We start from the raw sequence: 20,861 nt of genomic DNA, 5'->3' as shown, positions 1-20,861 counted from the left end.
CTCTCTCTCTCTCTCTCTCTCTCTCTCTCTCTCTCTCTCTGCCTTTCTCTGTCTCTACTACTCTCTCAGCTCTCCTCACCACACCTTGAATAAACTCTATTCTATACTATACCTTCTTGTGTGGCTGGTCCCTCAGGGGGAAGGGATGCCTCAGCATGGGCTGGCAGAGGCACCCCCTTCTCCCACACCTTACTATACCTCCACCAAACATATTCCTGGCTTTTCCCTTACCTTTTTATAAAACACAACAAATACCGGCTTACATAACTAGAGGACAAGAGTTGTAGTCAAGAGATATGCATATTTTTTTTAGTATGTTGTCACACCATGGCATGGCATAGCACGTTAAATAGATTCTTGAGGAAACCTTACTCTTTTAGTTAGCTTCAGATGTCTACTAAACCTGGACCAGAGTTTTCTGGGGGAGTATCACTCTGGGGACTCTTTTCATCAGGTCACCTTCCAATCACATTTGTGGGGCATTTTCTTGATTGCTAATTGATGTAGGAAGGCCCAGACCAGTGAGGGAAGAGTTATTGCTTGTGATACTGGGAGGGGTGTGTGTGTAAAAAAACATTAGTTAAGTATGAGATTCAGAGAAAAAGCCTGCTCCTGCCTTGAGTTCTGTTTTGGTTTCCTTTGGTGATGGATTATAACCTCTAAGCTGAAATAACTCCTTTCCTCCCTAGGTTTTATTTAGTCATGGTGTTTATTACAGCAAACGAAAGCAGACAAGAACTCTCCCCCCAACTCCCCACAATTTGCTTCTCCTGTAAGCTAAAAATTGGAGGCAGTCTCCATCTAACATGAGGTCAGCTCTCCCTGCTGCTTATAAGGCGAAAGGGGGCTCTGAAGAGAAAAAGAAACTTGACTCTGACAGTATGTTCTTTGCCAACAGGGTCCATATTGTTGTATGGCCTTTTTGCCATCAGTGAAATCAGAGGTAGTTATGTTGCCACTAGCAAACATGCATAATGACTTCATGATGGCCTTTCTCTGATGCCATCATTGAGAATGGATATTCACCTTGGTGGGCAGTGTCCTTAAAAAAAACCAACCAGATCCACTTGAATCTCCCTTTCTTTTTTTTTTTTTTAAAGATTTATTTATTATTTTAAATAGGTACACTGTAGCTGATTTCAGAAGCACCAGAAGAGGGCATCAGATTTAATTAAGGGTGGTTGTGAGCTACCATGTGGTTGCTGGGATTTGATCTTACAACCTTCAGAAGACCAGTCAGTGCTCTTACCCGCTGAGCCATCTCACCAGCCCGAATCTCCCTTTCTATCAAGCCTTGAGCAAATGCATTATCTTGATTACTCATCTGGTGAATAGGTTCCTAATTGGGCAAATGTTTAGCGCTTATATGCTAACAACTCCCTGAATTGTATGAAGAAGTGTCCTTGTATTTTCAATTGTTAACTGTGGTGCCCAGTGTTGTGTTATGCTAAGTGTGTCAGGATTTTGGCATTGTCATTTCTATGGCCCATCACCAGTTTTCTGTATGTAAATGCTTGTTTTTCCTCACCTGCCCAAATGGTGATTCTCAGAGATTATCATATTAAAAAGCAGGTTGCTACTTGAGTAACAAGGAGAGCCCAAGGGAGGATGTGTGAATCTCACTTAGAATGGCAAACAAATAATCATCAGATGTGCATGGGATGGAAAGAGAACTATGTGGAAAGGTAGTGAGGAAGAGAATGGGGATGGTTATCAGGTGTGGGTAGAGGGGAGGGTGGGAGAAGGCTGGGAGTGAGAATGCAAATCAGTGGGAGACATCTCTGGGACTAGCTGAAGGCCTGGGATGGGGGAGTTTATGGGAAAGATCCTAGCTGAGAATCCTACCAGCAGGGGATACAGTGACTGAAGTGGCTACCTCCTGTAGCCAGGCATGACTTCCCATGGAAAGAGAGGGACATTAACACACCCACAAAATTTTCAACCAAAAAATTCATCCTACATACAAGATGCACAGATAAAGAGCAAGCCAAGATTGAGGGAATGGCCAACCAATGGCCAGCTAAACCTGAGACCCCTTCCTTGCAAGAGAACTAATCCCTGACATTAATAATAATACTCTGCTATGCTTGCAGACAGAAACCCAGCAGAACTGCCTCCTGAGTGGCTTGATCTAGCAGCAGATGGAAACAGATGCTGAGACCAATAGCCAAACATTAGGTGGAGTTTGGGGAGTCTTGTGGAAGGGTTGGGGACAGGATTGAGGAAACTGGAGGGGTGAAGAATACTACAGGAAGACCCACAGAGTTGACTGACTTGGTCCCATGGGGCTTACAGATACTGAACCACCAACCAAAGAGCATGCAGGGGCTGGACCTAGTGCTCCTCCTCCCACACACACATTTGTAGCAGATGTGCAGCTTGGTCTTCACTTGGGTCCTCTAACAATTGCAGGCAGGGGAAGTGGGACTGGACTGTCTCTGACTCTGTTGAGTGTCATTGGATTCCCTTCCTCTAGCTGGACAGCCTGGTTGGGCCTCAGTGGGAAAGGAGATGCTTGGAGGTGCTTGGTTCTGCTGGGACTGGATGTCCTGGAGCAGGGTGTTACCTGAGATGGGGAGAATGGGAAGGGTGGCTTCCACTTCTCTGAGGGGAAGGGAAGGGCTTAATGGGATTTGTGGGGTAGGACTGAGAGGGGAGGAGGAAGGGGGGGCTTTGACTGGGATGCATGTGTATTAAAAAAAATAAATTATAAAAAATAAAATAGGAATACAAAATAAAAAGCAAGCTGCTGTGGTAAAGGTTAAACAGCCCTAGTAGCAAAGAGCAACCCAAAGGCACGGATCAGAAGATTTCCTGCTGCTGATTGGTTCAGACTGGAATGTGGCCTTTTGTACAGTAAACAGTTGACAGCCCAAGCAGGAAGTACAGGAGTGGAACTTCCTGGCAGGTGGAAATGGCGAAGATTCAGAGAGATGCAGAAGGAGGCAGAAGGGAGACTAGGGAGCTGGAGGCAGGCAGTGAGGTCCACTTGGAGACATGGGATGGAGGAGAAGCCAGGGTAAGTTTAAATAGCAAGCTGAGAGACTGCCCTAACAAAAGGCCACCAGCTTTAAAGGATATAGATGGCTCTGTGTCTTAATTAAACCTCAAGTAGGATTCGAGAATGCTCCACAAAGCTATAGAAGAATCAAGGGATTATATTTTGTATCTGAAAGATTTAGTTTTTAGTTAAGTTCTGAGACTATAACAATAGAATAAGTAGACTAATAATACTAAAAAGCAAAACAAAACAAAAAAACTAAAAATACTACAGTCTAGATAAATTATATCTAGGCTATTGTGTATATTTTACTTGACCAAAGCTTTTGACCAGAAAAAAAATCTTAGGGTGGATCTACAGAAAGTAGGCAGCGATGGTTCATCAAAGCCTTGACTGACATTTAGGGAGAGGAAGCCTACTGGCAGAAATTGCCTTATTCTCTTATGTAAATTTAGTTGATTTCAGTAGAGACAACCAAGACTCCTCATATTTTGCTCAAAACACTGGTTTTCATATGCAAAATAAAATGGTATTTTTATACATGCAAAATTACTCAGGTCTAAAAGTCAGATTTAGCATTATCTTTCTGGTGACTACAGTTTCCAGTTCTGAATGCCTATGATAATGAAGCTCAGAGCATTTTAACATATCAGTGTCTCGATCACAGGATTCTGAATTAACGGATTTGATATAAAGCCTAGAAATCAGTAATTTTTAAAAGCTGCCTGATGCTTCTAAAATGTAGTTGGGACATCTATGTTAACTAGATATTTTGCTTTAGATTTGGTCCTGAATTATCTAAACTGACCTTAGCCAAAATATATGTTTTCAGCTCTTTGTAGCTGCCTTGAAAATTAATTAGTTTAACAGAAAATTTTGGTTGAATGTTTTCAAAATTACACTCTGATCATGGCTTGTAATTAGCTCACTGGAACCTGGAAATCATTCTGCCTCCTGTGTTTTGATCTCCATTCAGGTAAATACAAAAGTAATTTCAAGAAGGGAAATACAACTTCTTGGGACACTAACCATTTAAGCAAGAGCTTTTCATTCTGCCTGATGGAAAAAATAGTTATAAATATTTGTAAAACAAAATGTATTGAATTTATTGTATCTATCAGCTCTTCTGTCAACAGAAAGATGCCCAAGATGATATAAATGATGGTGTTGAATGGGTTCATAGTCTTAAACACCAGGGCTAAGGCATTGTTTTAGTAACAGTACATTAGGTGGCTGAAAGCACCTTCTCTTTAAACATATTTATTCTTGGACATTATATCACAAGACTTATTATTCCTCCATTCCTTGCAAAATTAAATACAAGCAACAAAAAGTACTTTTTAAAATGGCTTTAGTCATAACAGCCTTTACAAATCAGGGCTAAAAAGATAGAGACTGAGTTGACGAATGGGATGACTGCCAGTCACACCCTCTCCTTCTGAGTCACTCTTGCTGACGATGAAGAAGCTTTATAGAAACCGTTGTTAGGATCAGGTTTTTCAAATGTAATATTGTGATCATAGTCTAGGCTGCCTTTTCCTATAATGCTTCCCTTGATTGGCCTCTTCAGCTTGTCTCTGCTCAGTGTGTAAACATTATTGTGATCATTAGGACATCAATGAATTAAATACCAGCTGAAAAAAGTTATTCAGATTAAACTTCGGATTTAATGATGCTGAGAAGGCTTATCTCCTTGTGTGTCTTGGCCATTTATTAATAAAAAATAATCAGATTCGAGCAAATGCCATAAAAGTATAAATGTAGAACATATGACTCCATAAATTAAGAAAAACCCATCATTTTGTAAAGTTGTAGATTAAGGAAACATACCCAATACCTTACATATGCCATTAATACAGACATTTCTGCTGTTGCCACCTTCAAAGCATGGGGTGCCATCAATTACGGCTTCCAGCATTTTCTCAGAAAACTGTTCATCTATGGGTCTGCAGTACAGCTCACAAGGATGTGCTGAAGTGAGAAAAAAAGATAAACCTCTTTGAGTTAACTCTGTACTTCAGACCCTTCCCCAAGATTCCCGTGGACTCCTGACCTACGAGTACCATTTACGAGCCCCTCTTTGCCTTTCTGACACTCATGAGAAAATGTAGATCTTTTTGTTTCTCTTTTTGTCAAAACTTTTGTAATTAATTACATTTCTGAGGTTTGATGAAGATACTATATACCTTCTGTTTACATGAAAATACTATATACCTTCTGTTGTAAAGGAGGAGACCTTTCAATCCTACACTGAACTGCACCTAAAAACACCAATGTTATGTTTTGAGTGTTATATTTTATTGCAGTGATAGAAATTGAACTTAATGCCTCCCACATGCTAGGCAAACATTCTATCATGAAGCTATACTCCAAGCCTATAATATACTTTAGGTGAGAACTTGAGACTGTCTTCTTCAGAAATCCCTATGAGAGCACTCCCAGATCTCTGTGTTATGGGCAGAGGTGTTGGCTTCTTGATGCTGAGCCCAGACTTACTGTGAATGTGTGAGCATCAGATGCAAAACACACTAAGTGTGTTGGTTTAAGGATGTGGTGATCCATGTGACAAAAGTAAAAGTGTACAACTCAAGCAAGCAGAGACATCTGAAGCTAAGCATCTGAATGATAAATACTAAGTAGTTTGGAAAAACTGGACCAAGATATCAGGTAGGTGTATATAAACTTAAAGGAAGGGTTGTGTAAATAAAGAATACCAACTGATTTAATAGTTGTCTAAAAAGATGGACAAAGACAGAATATGTCAAAGAGATTATTTTGCAAAGGTCCAGTGAATGGAACCAGAAAATGGAGGTAAAACATAAACTGATAATACTGTCAATTCCCTCTCATAGTAGTGATATTAGCACTACTGCTGACCACACTGAAGTAGAAGCACATGGGGGCAGCCACCTGGGAGTAGTTACACTTTCCCAGGGACAAGCATGTCATTCCTATATCCAATCTAGGGAACTACTTACTAAGATATTGATTTGTGTTTGAGAAATCAGTTTCAGTATTTTGTATTTGGACACATGGAAAAAAGGGAAGCATTCGTGAATAATTACAGAAATATCCTTTATAAACAATTTTCTAGTGCTGGGTGTGATGGTAAACCTTTTTCACCTCAGCACTGAGGACACAGAAGCAGATGGATCTCTGTGAATTAGAGGCCAGGCTAGTCTACCTAGTTCTAGGACAGCCAGGGCTACATGGTGAAATCCTATCTTTTAGGATATATGAGAATATGAAAATCTAATATTAGCATGAGAAAAGAACTTCATCTTTCTGCGCCTTAGTTGCATAAGCACTCATCCATCTTCCTGCTATAAACATACAAGAGGAGCTCAACAAATGATCATCATCATTTCCACAGTCTCATCATTAGCTTAAGGATTTCTGAAGTTCATTAAAAGTAGACTTAACATTTTATGCTTTTCATTTCAATTTCTTCAAATTGTCAAGAGACTTGTAACTGCTGCTCCATCCTTACTATGAACAAACACAATATCTCTCTTTAAATTATTCATTACCAAGCTTGCATTAAGTTCATACTTTTTTTCATATTTTCTAAATAACTGGTGTCTTATCCATTTAGCATAAAGAATATATAGGTCTTGCTCAGACAGCAAGTGTCTCCACACTTTGTTTTACTATAACTGTGGACCTTCATTCAATGATACTCTGGTTGTGTCTTAACTACAGAAGTCCTTCTGTTTACATTTCTAAGGCTGTGGCTGAAGAGTGTCCTCAGGAGCAATCTTCTTAGGGACATTCAGGTCCTGCCAGCTACAGATTATCTACTGCCAGTAGAGGGTGGGAAGGAGTGTAAGTTCAGTAAGATGCAAAGAGAAGTTCAGACTTGGGGATTCTCCTTCACAAAGCCCTGGACTTGAACCATTATGATACAATTTTTATTCCTAACTCAAAGTACTGAGTTTAGTCTTCACAGAGTGAGCTATTAAAAGGATAGTGTGATTGTAAGTATTAGAGCACTGACTTCTTGCAGAGAGTGATTACTATTGAACATTATTACTGCAAAAGGCTGTGGCATGAGCAATATTGTTAGTAAAACTCTTCTGTATGGATCAACACAGAGTGCCATTTTAATCATGAGACATTAATTCAAGTGTTCACAAAAAATGCATATTATCCTTAGTGAGAGAAGTCAAGAACATCCATTGATCCAGAGAGAAATGCACAAACTAATTAAACTTGCACTTCTATAATGAGATGCTGTGCATTTATCTGAGAGGAACATGAGAATTTTCATTATACAATCAATGCTTAGTGAATAAAGAAAGTTGCAGAATTGACAAGGACAATCAATTCTTGTGAAGACAGAAATGTGTTATTAACAACGGTTACTTCTTGAAAACAGATTACATGTGATGATATAATGAGTATGTGTTTCTCTTTCCTTCAATTGGGAACATTTATACATTCTTTCTTTGAATATAATATACATATATTCTTTTCTAAACTAATGTCTTAGCTCTGAAACAATAGAACTTGAACAGTCTCCTTTATTGCATGATAATCACAATACATCTCCATGATGAGATCCTTATTTCCAAATCTCCTGTATTCTGCTTTTCTAGTATGGAATTGACACATCTTTTAAACTTAGACCATATAACATACATTAAGTAATAACAAATAATCAGTTAGTTCATCAATCAGCACATTCAATTCCAGTGATAAAAGCCAATCACTCCAAAGTATACAAAACACAAATGTTTGTTGAGTATAAGTGTGTGGTTTGTGAAACCTCAAAAGTATCCATTGATATTTGTGGCAAAAATAATAGTAAGTAGCATGTAGGCTAACCACTGATTTCTATTTATTTATCTTTAAATTAGGATACAGTGTATTAGATAACATTATTGCATTTCCAAACAAATAATGCAAACATTATTGCATTGCATCTTCATAGATTTTCCTCTCCCTGCTTCTCCACTACCCTCTTTACCTCTGCTGCTTCCCACTGTAACCTCCCCCACTCCAGTCTCCTTTCCACTTCACTAGGCCTTTATCCTTTCAGAGTTTACATATACTTTAGACAAGAGAGAACCCTGATTGAAGAAGGAAGTGTAAATGGAAGGCTTAGTGCCCCTTAAACAATTTGCAACGCTGAGTTAAAAGTTCTGTGTGCCTGTCCCCATCATTTCTAGAGTGTCTCTCATGGCAATTTGAGAGAGTCCATAGATACCATTATCCCATGACATGCCATTCTAAATAAGGAGGCAAGGGTGACAACAGTTGGTCTTCGTTCTCACTAATGAAAATATGTAGCAGAGATTCCAGGACACAGATGTCAGCTTCACCGTTTCTAAACCTCCAGTGTTGAATATTGTCATTGTCTCACATTTATTCACTTGCCCTGCTGCATCTGTTTGTCAGAGTCATGTAATTTTTACTGGTAGCTTTCAGGAGTACTTCTAATTTGGCTGAGTGAAAGCACTAAAACCAAGTTACAGGTGACTTCTGGCCCTCATGCTGTCTGGTTAACCTTATCGGCAAGCCCAGGTGACTGAGTAAATTTACTGAGCCAAGGTTTGTACTTTCAATTCTGCAGAAATGCAGTCACTCAATATGTTTTGGCAATGACCCTAAGAGTGATTGTTTGATACAAAAAATAAATAAGACTTGTTTTTATAGACGAACTTATCTTCAAACTGTGTGATTCATCTGTTCTCCTAAAAAACAGTTAAGGTAATGGAATGCAATTATTGAAACAAAGGTTGCAATTTGTTCCTGCTAAAATAGAATGGCTCAACATTTGGGGGAAATAATCTTAAGAAGTGATCATTAGAAATAGAAACGTCAAACTTGAAATGAAGGATAGAAATAAGATTAGGAAAAGTTTTGATGCATTTTATGTGGGTTGGGGGAGATAGCAATTGTTCAGATGAGAGGGTAGATCACAAGAGGTAGAGAAACCATTAGGCTAGAGGACTCATGCATCGATCACAAATAATCAGTTAGTTCATCAATCAGCATATTCAATTCCAGTGATAAAAGCCAAACACTCCAAAGTATACAAAGCTTTATCTACCTTAATAATTATGATTTATATAGTACCTACAGCCATCTAAGCAAACAGTAGGCACATGAGAATTGCTTTTAAATCTTTGAAAATCCAAGTTGAATCAACTCTTTCTATTCCAACTCAAGTTATTTGACCTATCAGAATTCGCTATATACATGCATGCACAATACATACTTACATACATGTATATTGTATGCATATACAGTATACATAGTCACATATACTGCATACAAGTCCAATTCTATTTTTGTATGTAGTGTAAGATGGTGGCAGGTAAGGGTGAGGGGATGGAAATTGAGTACCTATTACTCCATTGGAGCTGTTTTGGTAGGGTCCATAAAATCAGTGACCCCAATAGTTACAACACAATACAAAATATGCAGAACATATAGATGGCACTGACTAAAGTGTACCTTTGACATTAGTTATATAATAAAATGTCTCAGTTGCACCAATTGTCTCACCCTCATTCAGCAAGAACTGGGGGGTAAAGAAAAATGATAGCTATCGAGACTCAAAGTTGGCAAATCTCTATAGAGCTTTTCTTTCCACAGCTTTAATTATAATCGTCCTAACAGCCAACTGTGAGATTCTTGCATCTGTGACTCATCAGTCTCAGCACATTGGAATTTTAAGAATCTAATAATCTCATAAAAGTTAGATTAGCTATTCTTTTTACTCCCTTCCCTCAAATGCCCTTAAGTTAGGTAAATCTTTCTTTTTTCCCTCCTTGGTCAACATTGAAACTTAACATGAAATAGGGTGTCCCACTGTTCCTCGTACTTGGGCTCCCACAGGGGAACTGGTGACAGCTCGGCCTGGCATGTGGCACATGGCCTGGGCTAAGACCTCTGAGCAAATGCAGTATTACTTAGGAATATTATTATAGACTAGATGGAAAGGAAAAGTTGATTATACAGAAGGAATTAAATTAAGAGAGGAAAAGGTGGGGTAAATAAATCCTCATAGAAAATAATCTCAAAAGAAAGGAAAAGAGACAAAAACTGATGTAAATCTTTTTCAAAGACACATAAGTACTGAATAAATAAGTAAAATCATGACTTTGGTCCCAATATTTGGGAGAAAAAGACAGAGAAGATAGGTTCCTTGTAAGTTCAAGGCTAGCCTGATCTACAGAACAGATCTAGGATAGCCCAGGCTACACAAGAAATTCTGTCTCAATAAATAATAATAAATGCATGTCATTGTAGAGAATATTTGTACTCCACACAACCATGTTTTAAATTATCAAGTGAAAATGGTTATATATTCAATGGTAATGGCGGTATTATACATTATCTTTGAGAGAGGTGGATCATACCCAGATAGAAAAGGGGCTGTTAGATTGGATCTGTCTATACTTTTAATGACTTCAAACTACTGGGCAAAGTATATGCCATGTTGGAAGAGAAGGTTTATGTTTATGTCAACAGAAAAGGAGAAAAGGTTTTCAATTCCATCCAAAACTATAAAAATCAGATTTGACAGAGGGAGACCTCCTGAAGATATGGGCTACAGACGAGAAACACCTCAAGACCAAAACAGGTAACAAAACAGGTGATCTTTGGGAACTGCTCTGAAACTGACTGAGACATAGAAATGTCTCCAGCCAAAACTTCAAATTGCAAGACCAATAAATCTTCTAGCTACAATATCCTCACAACATGTTATTGCAGGGCAACATTTCTAATGGGACAAATAGAGATTTATATTGCAGTTTGATTATATGATCAAAGTAACTTCTAAAGGTGGGGTTATGGTTTCCTGGGCTTGGGGTCTGAGACAGAGACCACGAGGAGGAGGAGAGGGGAGAATAGGGAAGAAGACACCATGGGGTAGGTGGATTGTAAGGCAATGGCCACGAGGGCTGGCCAGTAGGGGTAGAAGTGGCCCCGGCAAAACATGCCAAGTTATATCTTGTGGTTAGTAGCAGAGAAGTAGACACAAGAGCAGGAGAACCGATGTGCTTTTAAGGCTTATTATAAACCTTATTATAAAGGTTTGTGTCTTTTATTTGGGAATTAAATGATCTAAGGTGGGGTAGAAATCCCCAATAATATTTACCACAACAGTTACTAGAGAATCCCCCAACTTAGTTATGTCTTGACACACATCCCTTAGATCTTTCATTTTACTTTATAACCTTCTGGCACTATGTTGCACATATGAAACGTTGATCTCAGGCTCAGCATTAATTTGTGATGAAGGCATTCTTCCTATATTGTCTTTTTTGAACTGTTCTCTTCCATATGGAATGATCTTTTAAACCGCCTTCCTTTTTCTTTCCTTCACAGAAAGATCTATTATACATAAACTCGTCCGCTACTTCCATGGAAGGCTCCTTTGAAGTTACTCTCATCACACCTGTTTGGAATATCTACTGAGTGTCTAAATTCCTCCGTGTTCCAATTACTGCAAAACAGCCCCCATGTTTGAAGAATGTCATGTTCATCTCCCACAGGGAAGACTGGACATATCCAAACTTCAAAATTTAATATTCAGCTTTAGCTAGTCAGTGTTACCCTCCTCTACAACTGAGATGCCCTGGTGCTATAGTTCTCTCTGTTGACCTTTGCAGGGCTTCTGAGAAACTCCAGATCCAAGGTGCACATTTAGCATCCCTTACCTGCATTAAACACTGGGAACCAGCGGTAGAATTGGTTTTTGTAGGGGACTGTGTCAAATTCACTGCACTGCATCTGCCGGAAAGTTGGAGTGTCTGATCGGCAGGGATGGACATTGCATAAGCGATAGCGTTTTCTTTCTCCGGTGCAGTATTTCCCTCCAAACTTTGGTCTATAGATGAAAGAAACAAGCTGTTCTTTATATTTCCCAAGAAGCCAACAATTTCCTTCTAAAATTTCTTGCTACCTATCCATGACTGTTCCTTGTCAAACCATGCCTGTTTCTGACCTAAAGAAACAGATAAATCCTTCTAATTTCATACTGTTTGGGGGTATGTGTGTTTCTCACCAGCCTTTCAGTCATAAGCTCCCAGTTTTAACACTATATACATGTATATGCCTGCTTTAATTAAATGTATGCCTGTATTAAATGATTTATATTTTAATAGAAATACAGATTTCTATTAAATTTTCTATACATTGTTATAGAATTCTAGATAGTCTATAATTATATAATTATTATGGAGTTATATATGTTTCAAATGGCAAAATTACCAAGAAAAATATGTGAGGAAAATAGAAAAATTTTACTTTCACCATGTATTTCTTTTCTGATTTCTTCTTAGCAAATAACAATGGTCAGATTGCAGAATCATTCATACTTGGCCAATCTTGGATCTGGCTACCAATTGTTTCTATTTATTTAATTGTTTGTTTTTGAGATAGGATCTTGTTGTGCACTCCTGGCTGGCCTAGAACTTGCTAGGATGACCAGGTTGATCTCGATCTTACAGAGAACTCTCTGCCTTCACCTTCTGAATGCTAAGATTAAAGGTATGCACTACCATGTCCAACCTATCCAGTTGTATTTTTATATGTGCTTTCTCTTTATCAAATACACAACTATAAAACTAATCTGACCATTATCTTCATTCTTAATGTCCCTTTGCCAAATAAAGACAATTCAACCATTTGTGGACAGTGTATACTAGTGGATTATCTTAAGTATATTAGTTTCCTGTTTAAAGAATTTTTTAGTGTCACTCAGTGGCTAAAAATGTCAATCAAGTCTAAGTTCTTGTGACTGGCACTCCAGGCTTTCATGACCCTGTCATAACTGATCCTATCAAGCCAGGCATATTTTCCTCTATATACTTATTTCCTAGTGTTTTTCTGTGCACGAACTTCCTTATTCTTAAGTCTTTCCATGTCTACATGCTGCCTATTCTTTGAGTACCAAATAAATGCCATCTCCATTATAAATCCCCTCTGGATGCCAACCACAAGTGATCTCCTTCTCCTTTTAAAAGACACTTCATGTTCTAACTGCATTTACTGGCCTTTTTCTGAAGATAATTCTCTAGTGACTCAGTCCAAGTTCTAACTCCTTTATAGAGCCTCTGTAGTACTGTGAATACAACATCTTATAGTCATAGAGATGTAAATTAATGTGAGGATATGAGAATCTCTCACTCAGTATCATGTATATGAGAAAGTAGTATATCAGATCTGCTCTCAGAGAAACAGAGGGCAGCTGATAGATCTCATGAAGGCTGAAGTGACTTACTACACCATTTTACTTGCACCTTGCTGTACCCAAGACAGATACTATGACTATCACTGCAGTGTAACATAGGGGGTCCAAAGACTGGTGCTTGCATCAACTTGACTTTCTAGTAGTTAGATGAATCTAAGCAAATTACCTTATTTTTCTGAGCTCCAGTTGTTTGCTACTGCGATTGTAAAATAAGCATACTAATCATTTTACAATATTTTTCAAGGCTCAATGAGATAATGCAAATAAATATCTGAGAGAGTAGTAGTTAGTGCATGGTAAGAATTGAGGACACAATAGACTCTTTAGGTATTATGAATACAAACCAACCAACACTGAAATACAACAAAGTTCTCAACAGTATGCTATAAGGAAGAAAGCATCAGTACAAAGTCAACACAAGCCCGATGCTTCCTTAACATTTTACAATTTTGTTAAACTATTAAAAATTTTTGGTTGTGAGCCTAGCCTAGTCATATCTGCAACCCTTAGTAAACTTCACAGAAGTGAGAAAATTTATGATAGCAACTAGGTAGGCTTGTCTAAGAGTACAACAAAGCTTTGGAGAAGGAAGAGCACTCCATGGAAGTAAAGTTGACCAGAAAGAGTTCTTGGAAGGGATAGACCTAGAGAACAGTCTTAGAGAAAAGGCTGAAGGTAGGATACATGAGCAGGACAGATACAATCATGTGCTGGAAGCATGAAGAGCATTTCCCTGCTAATAATGGCAAAGCTAAGGTTTGAACTATATGTCTAATTTACTGCCTGAGTTCTTATCCATGTTCCATCTCAGCTGATTTGCAGCCCTGAGAGACAATCCTGCCAGTCTAGTTGTGTTCTTATTCTCTTTGATATTTGTGAGACTTACTCTAGTCCCTTCCCCATTTTTTCTTTGTGAAACTTGAGAGTTCAGGGCAGCTCACATAGCAGGCTCTTCATTTGTCTCTTCTGTGTACAAGGTACTATGAATTGCCCTTAACTTCTGAATGCTAGCCTCCATTCAATGACAGAGGCTGTGACTTGGCACCTGTCTATCTCATTTTCCTCAAACAAATATTACCAAGAGTTTCATCTGAGCCAAGATATGCCAATGTTTCACTATACCTATAGTTCGTCTCATGTGACCAATGTCAAAGATAAGGTCAGAAAAAGGTCAGAGAATATATTAAAAAGTACAATTGCATATTAAGTGTGATTGAAGAAAGCTACAGTCTTCAGCATAAGTTGGCTCATACACTGATCTGACTTTGTGACTGGAATCACAGAGATCTTTACACAACAAATTAGCATTAACAGTAGTCTCAATAAATCAAGAAAATGAGTTATGGAATTAGATGTCATCACTCACCCAAGGAGACTGAGAAATTGCAGCCTTGGAGATAGGCCCTAGGGCATTCTGTCCTCTAACGCTGAGCTAATGAATCATTCTTCAGTTCCTTAGAGAGACCATCCCTTCTCTGAAGACCATAGGTTATTAAACATCTTCCCAAGTTTACGGAGTGGTGTCTGAATAAAACCACAAGTCTCAGAGCCTATAATTCCTGATCTCTAAAAGCAACTTCTGACCAAACTGATAAGTATGTGCTCTATAAATAAAGTACTGTGCAAGAAATTCTTGCTGTTGAGTTTTTTTTTAATAATGGAGTTTTATCAAGGGGCAGAATTTTAAAACAATTACATCATTCTTCCTCAAACACTTACATGTGTAAGTGATGACCTTATAAGTAGTGTTTAGTTATAATATAATAGGTACTATATTAAGCTACAGATATTTTTAAAATCCTCAGTGAAAAAAACAAATTTTATATGTAGCAAATTGTATGCATATGTAAAACATGTACATATATAATTTACATGTAGTATTATACTTAAAAAGGTAAAGGTTAAGATTTGGAACTTAGATAGTGGAAAACCTTGTAACCACTTTTATCATTTACATTTAAAAATGTGGTTTTTATTTTTCATAGCTAAGGCAACTCTAGGAAAAGGAGTTTAGTCCCATTTCCACTTTCTGGGCAGCATCAAATGCATCCTTAAAGAATGTATACTTAGAAACTTGTATATGAGGAAGTAATGAATCCCAAGAATGCAATCTATCTAAAAACATGACAATTTAAACTTAACTTACACACATATATAGCAATATAAAATTACTATGTGAAAAATAAACATCGGATTACAAAATGGAAAGTGAATTATGAAATCCTCCATAGGACATATGGAACCCTAAGATTAGATTCATAAAGATATGTTGCTAGAACATTAATGATAATTTACTCTAAAGACATGCTTGGCCATTTTACAACTTATAAAAGGGATGAATAGTTTTATGTAATTGTATATTCACTGTGATTGAAATGTAGCTATAATCATATCAACTGAGTTTTACTAATTTACTTCTTACTGAGAGAGCACAGTTATCTGGAAGGATTTAATTGCATAAGCTCCTGGAGAGTTTTATATAGAATATTTCAAAGAAATTTGCTTCTACATTTAAAAGAACTTTTCTTTGTTCTACCCAAATAAACTTACTTAGCTGTTTTTAAGACTCCAATGCCAAGTTAAAACATACTGAAAGAGGAGTATATTTTTTTCACCCTATGTGAATTTTCTGAGTCTTTCTGTCTTAGAGAATTGATCAGCTTTTCCTCAGAAACCTCCAAGAATGATGTCATGCCATTCAGGCATAGCATCCTAGCACTTAGAGAAGAGAAGAAGGCAAGTACTCATACTAAGCCTTACTCTGGGTTGTTGCAGAGCCTCTCTGCGCTCTGAGCTCCTGCCCCACATGTCCTGGAACAGTGCGACCAGGGTGACCAGCGTCCCCAACCTCCAGGAATGCTCTCTGGTTTCTTCCCCACTGTGATACATTTTCCAGCCATACACCACTGCAAAGAGATATGATATGGAGGAAGTGTGTCAGGAAGATTCCATAGCAAGATGCGTCAAAGGCTTTCTAAGTCTAAACCCATTTCTTTCCAAGCCAGAAGACTTTCTACAGCAATACATCAGGGGCTACACAGAAAAGAGTTTAGAGAACCTCTTCAGATAAATCAGGTTTCTAGAATCAAATTTATCAGGCATTGTGAATTCAATGACAGATGGTGCCAAACTCCTAAGCCATCAGCTCGCAATAAGAAAACTCACTTAATGGGTCACCAAATCATAAAAGAATATGACATAGGGAGTCAGTATGCCCTTCAGCAGTCTGGAGATCTAATGTCTGTGAGTTGTGGTTATAAGACTTTTCTGCTTAGGAAAATAGAAAGAACTTTAAAATATTCAGTTATGCCAGCCATCGAGAAGGAGGATTATAAATGTATTCAATCTGATGTTTTGGGGGCCACTCACCTATGCTTTCCAATCTTCAGTATTGAGGGAGAAATGTCCAAAATAAAAGTTGATAGCTAGCAAGTTCAGAAGGAACGGAAACCCCATAGAAGTTCATCAGGGGAATATGGACCTGATACTTTACAGGTAAAGTCCTTTCTCATAGACTGAGAAAGTTCTGAGTCCTTTCTAATGGTCTCAGCAGTGGGTGGAAAGGAAGAGCAGATGTGAGATTGTTTCCAGTGTCTCATCTGACTCTGTGAGTGCCATTGGATGCTCCTCACATCCCCCAGAGCCTTCTTCCTATCTCTTTCCAAGAAATTCAGGCCAACTGCCCTCCCACCTTTCTTCCTCAAACAACACATCACCTTCTTCTCACCACAACGAGTCCCATCAGCAGCGGCATCCAGCTTAGAGCGACAGAAGCCTTTCACCGAGCACCACAGTGTCTGACAAATATTCTAGAAAACAAAGGAGAGCTTGTGTTCTGTTGTATTTTCAAATCCTGCATGGAAGCATATCTGAAAAAGAAAGTAACTCAGTCCAAAAAGGACATGCATGGTATGTACTCATTAATAAGTGGATATAAGCCAAAAAAATATTTGTGCAGAATACCCAGGATAGAATCCACAGGATTCAAAAAGGTTAACAAGCCGAAGAGCCTAAATAAGGATGCCTCAATCCCACTTGGGAGGGAGAAGAAAGCAATCACAGGAGTGGGGAGGGAAGGAGGAACCTGGATGGGAAAGGGGACACAGAGGGGAAGAGGGGAACATGATCAGGTATTGGGTAGGGGCAACAGGACTAAAGCCCTTATGGCCAGCAGAAGAATGGAAACAGGCAACTTTGGGAGGTAGGAGGTGGGGAGGACCCTCCAGAATGCACGAGAGACATAGAAGGGGAGACTCTTGGGACTCAAAAGGAGGGAACTTAGATGAAATGCCCAACAGTAGGGAGAGGTAACTTATAGAGCCCACCTCCAGCAGGAAGACAGGGCATCAAATGAGAAAGAGGGGGGCCATCCATAGTCACAACTCTGACCCATAATTGTATCTGTCTGAGGGAACTGCAGGGAGAAAAATTAAGAAGAGCCTGGGGAAATGGAGGTATAGAGACAGGCCCAAATTGGGATCCAGTTCAAGGGGAGATCCCAAGGCCCTTACACTGTTACTGAGACTATAGTATGCTCACAAGAAGGGGCCTATCATGACTGACCTCCAAACGACCCAACAAGCAGTTGAAAGAGTCAGATGCAGATATTTACACCCAACCAATGGACTGAAGCTGCTTACCCATGTAGTCGAATTTGGGGAGAGCTGGAAGAAACTGAGGAGGAGGGCGACCCTGTGGGAGGACCAGCAGTCTCAACTAACCTGGACCCCCGAGATGTCCAGACACTGGGCCAACAACCAGGCAGTATGCACCAGGTGATTTAAGGCCCCCAGCACACATACAGTAGAGGACTTCCAGGACTGGACTCAGTCAGAGAAGATGAACCTAACCCTCAACAGACTGGATGCTCTGGAGAGTGGGGAGGTCTGATAGGGTGTGGGGTTGGGGACATCCCCGTGGAGACAGGGATAGAAGGTATGGGATATGGATAGATCAGAGGGTGGACTGGGAGAGGGATAAAATTTGGATTGTAAAAAAAATTTAAAAAAATTAAAAAACATATACGTATTAAAAAACTATTATGAAATTATTTGGAAAAATTTTAATAAACAAATTCAGGTGGAAATAAAAAGAAGATAAAAAGGTAATGTGCACCAAGAATTGACCAATAGGATTGCAGGAAGTCAAAAAGTTTTCCACGGCAAAGGAATCTATGAGCAAAGCAAAGAAAAACCATAGAGAATGGAAGAAAATCTTTGCCAACTGTACTTCAGACTGGTGGTTCATATCTGTGACAGGATTGTCCCTGTCCAATTACATTAAAATATTAGTGCAGTAGGAGACAGGAAAAGGGAGGTGGGCTAGGTGGCGCAGAGGCAGAGAGCAACAGAACAGAGGGAAAGGAGGACCAAGATAGAGGCAGACAGACAGGAAAAAGAACCTGAACTAGTGTGGCTTTAAATAGCCACAGGTAGTTATGGTACCGTAAAGGTTAGAATAATTGGGATAATTTGTCTAATCTAGGTGGGCAGCTTTTATGATTATCAACTGGTTCTGAAATTACTGCATTGGCATCTTGTGAATTGAGAACTTATTGATACATAAAACTGTTTGGTTACTTATAAGCTTCTAGAGTTTTGTTTCTTTTGGGTTGCTGGGTGTTGTGGCATCTGACCACAGGGTGGACAGTTCTTGTGTGGGGCTGGTGTGGCAGCGAAGGAAACTCAGGAGCTCTAGCCCAGCCTGAGAGTTGGCGGGAAGCAAGTAGCCTGGCAGACCATGCCAGGGCAGAAAGTAGTTGAATGGAGCATGGGAACTTGGCAGGTCTACTTGGTTATTGAAACTGCCAACTACAGGGGTTTATGGCTGAGAATGAACTAGCAGCTCCAGGGACAGGCGAACCAGAGCTGGGAACACAGCGATCAGTTGCTGCGGGGGCTAGCTGTGGGGGATAGCTAGCTAGGGCTAGCAGGACCATGTCCGGGTAGAGAGTTACCTGCAGTAGAATGGGAACTTGGTGGGTCATTTGTAATATTTCCTGAAACACATATCTATCTGTCTGTCATTTATTTATCATCTATCTATCAGCTATCTATCTATCATCTACCTATCTACCTATTTATCTATGTATCCATCTATCATCTATTTACCATATACAAAGTACTCTCAAGTAGGCTGGGTCCAAATCATAAAAGAATATCATGTAAGGAGTTAGGATTGTATCCAATGGATAGTAGCATGATTATATGTATGCTTTTAAATAATAAGAGTAGCAATCTGAATAATAGATAGGCTGATGGTAGTTATAATATCAAGAGAAGATAAGCAGAATAAACACAGTGGTGGTAATGAAGAAGGCAGGACAAAGATGTTAATTATTAAAGAGCACAATGCTAAAACTTAATTTATCGATTAGATATTGGAAATAAGGGAGAAGAGTGATGGGATATGAATCTTATTCCTACCTGGTGATCTAATGATACTCTTCAACCAAATGGGAAATACAGAAAAGGGGCAGTTTAAGAGATTAGGTTGACTGCTATGGAGTTTATAAGTGTTAAATACTATGAACCTTGTAAATTACCATGGAACTGTCTCCACGTTGTATAGAATGTGTGGCTCTACACAACCCCAAGAAAGTTTGGTCAAAGGCTTGCATAAATGTGAGTAATTTCCAATAAAGCTTTCAGTTCTGGACCCGATTCTCCATTTCCAAGCCTTTTCTGTGCTTCCTCCAGCATACTGCATATCTCAGACACTGCACAGACCCACCAAAGGCATCAAGAAATCCATCACTCACTTCTACTTCCTGGCAGAATGTAGCATTTGGGCCATATTGGAGCTGGCACTGGTGATGAACATCATAAATTACTCCAGGGGCAATGACGTTGGACTTCAAGCCTTTCTTTCTGGGGATATCATCAAGACAGAACCCCCTGCCTCGGCTGCAAACAAGGCAATCAAAACCAAATCAGTTGCATTTGATTCTCTCCAGTCATCCAATAGACACTTTCATCATAATAATTTATTCTTCATCTTTCCAGACAGCCTTATTCTTATAAGCAAGAGAACCCCCTGGGCTTCTCTTGGAAGAAAGTTAATAAAAGGAAATGCAAATCATGTCCAACAGAAAAATTTTAGCTACCTAGGAAATACAAATAGGTGTTCTAGTTAGGTTTCTATTGCTGTGATAAAAACCATGACCAAAAGCAACTTGGAAAGGAACAGTCTTATTGCTTCTTGTACTTCTAGGTAGCAATCAGTGAAGGAACCAGGAAGCAGGGACTGAAGCAGAAGCTCTGGAAAAGTGCTCGTTACTGGTTCACTCCTCATAGCTTGCTCAGCCTGCTTTCTTACACAACTCAGGACATCAATCAGTATTTAAGAAAATGCCCTACAGACTTGCCTAAAGGCAATCTGATGGAAGCATTTTCTCAACTGAGGTTTTTTTTTCTTCCCAAGGTAATAAAAGCAAAACAAAACATGGGACAGTGGGGAAACAGACAATCATGGTATTAATGTTGGTCGGTTTGACTGAACATTTCTGACACTTCTGTCTCCAAGAACTTAATCAACAACTGTGGTGGTTTGAATATGCTCGGCCCAGTAAATGACACTTTAGGAGGTGTGACCTTGTTGGAGGAAATTAAATGTTGTCCTTTATAAAAGTTGTCTTGGTCATGGCGTCTG

General features: G+C 39.0%; 1 protein-coding gene across 1 annotated transcript in view; it reads right to left on the bottom strand.

Annotated features, from left to right (window-relative positions):
• The window catches only part of Adamts12 (ADAM metallopeptidase with thrombospondin type 1 motif 12), a 288,229-nt gene that overhangs the window by 79,199 nt on the left and 188,169 nt on the right, over window positions 1–20,861 (bottom strand). Inside the window, exons 9-13 of the mRNA XM_031360747.1 lie at window positions 19,972–20,116; window positions 16,928–17,020; window positions 15,972–16,117; window positions 11,677–11,846; window positions 4,839–4,972 (exon numbers count right to left, since the gene is read on the bottom strand). Of these exons, the coding sequence (XP_031216607.1) occupies window positions 4,839–4,972; window positions 11,677–11,846; window positions 15,972–16,117; window positions 16,928–17,020; window positions 19,972–20,116 (688 nt within the window). The remainder of the gene's footprint in view (window positions 1–4,838; window positions 4,973–11,676; window positions 11,847–15,971; window positions 16,118–16,927; window positions 17,021–19,971; window positions 20,117–20,861) is intronic.

This window comes from Mastomys coucha, unplaced genomic scaffold (genome assembly GCF_008632895.1).
Source record: "Mastomys coucha isolate ucsf_1 unplaced genomic scaffold, UCSF_Mcou_1 pScaffold8, whole genome shotgun sequence".
NCBI classification, from domain to species: Eukaryota; Metazoa; Chordata; class Mammalia; order Rodentia; family Muridae; genus Mastomys; species Mastomys coucha.
Note: the sequence above shows the minus strand (reverse complement) of the source record. Positions and strands in the feature narration are given on the sequence as shown.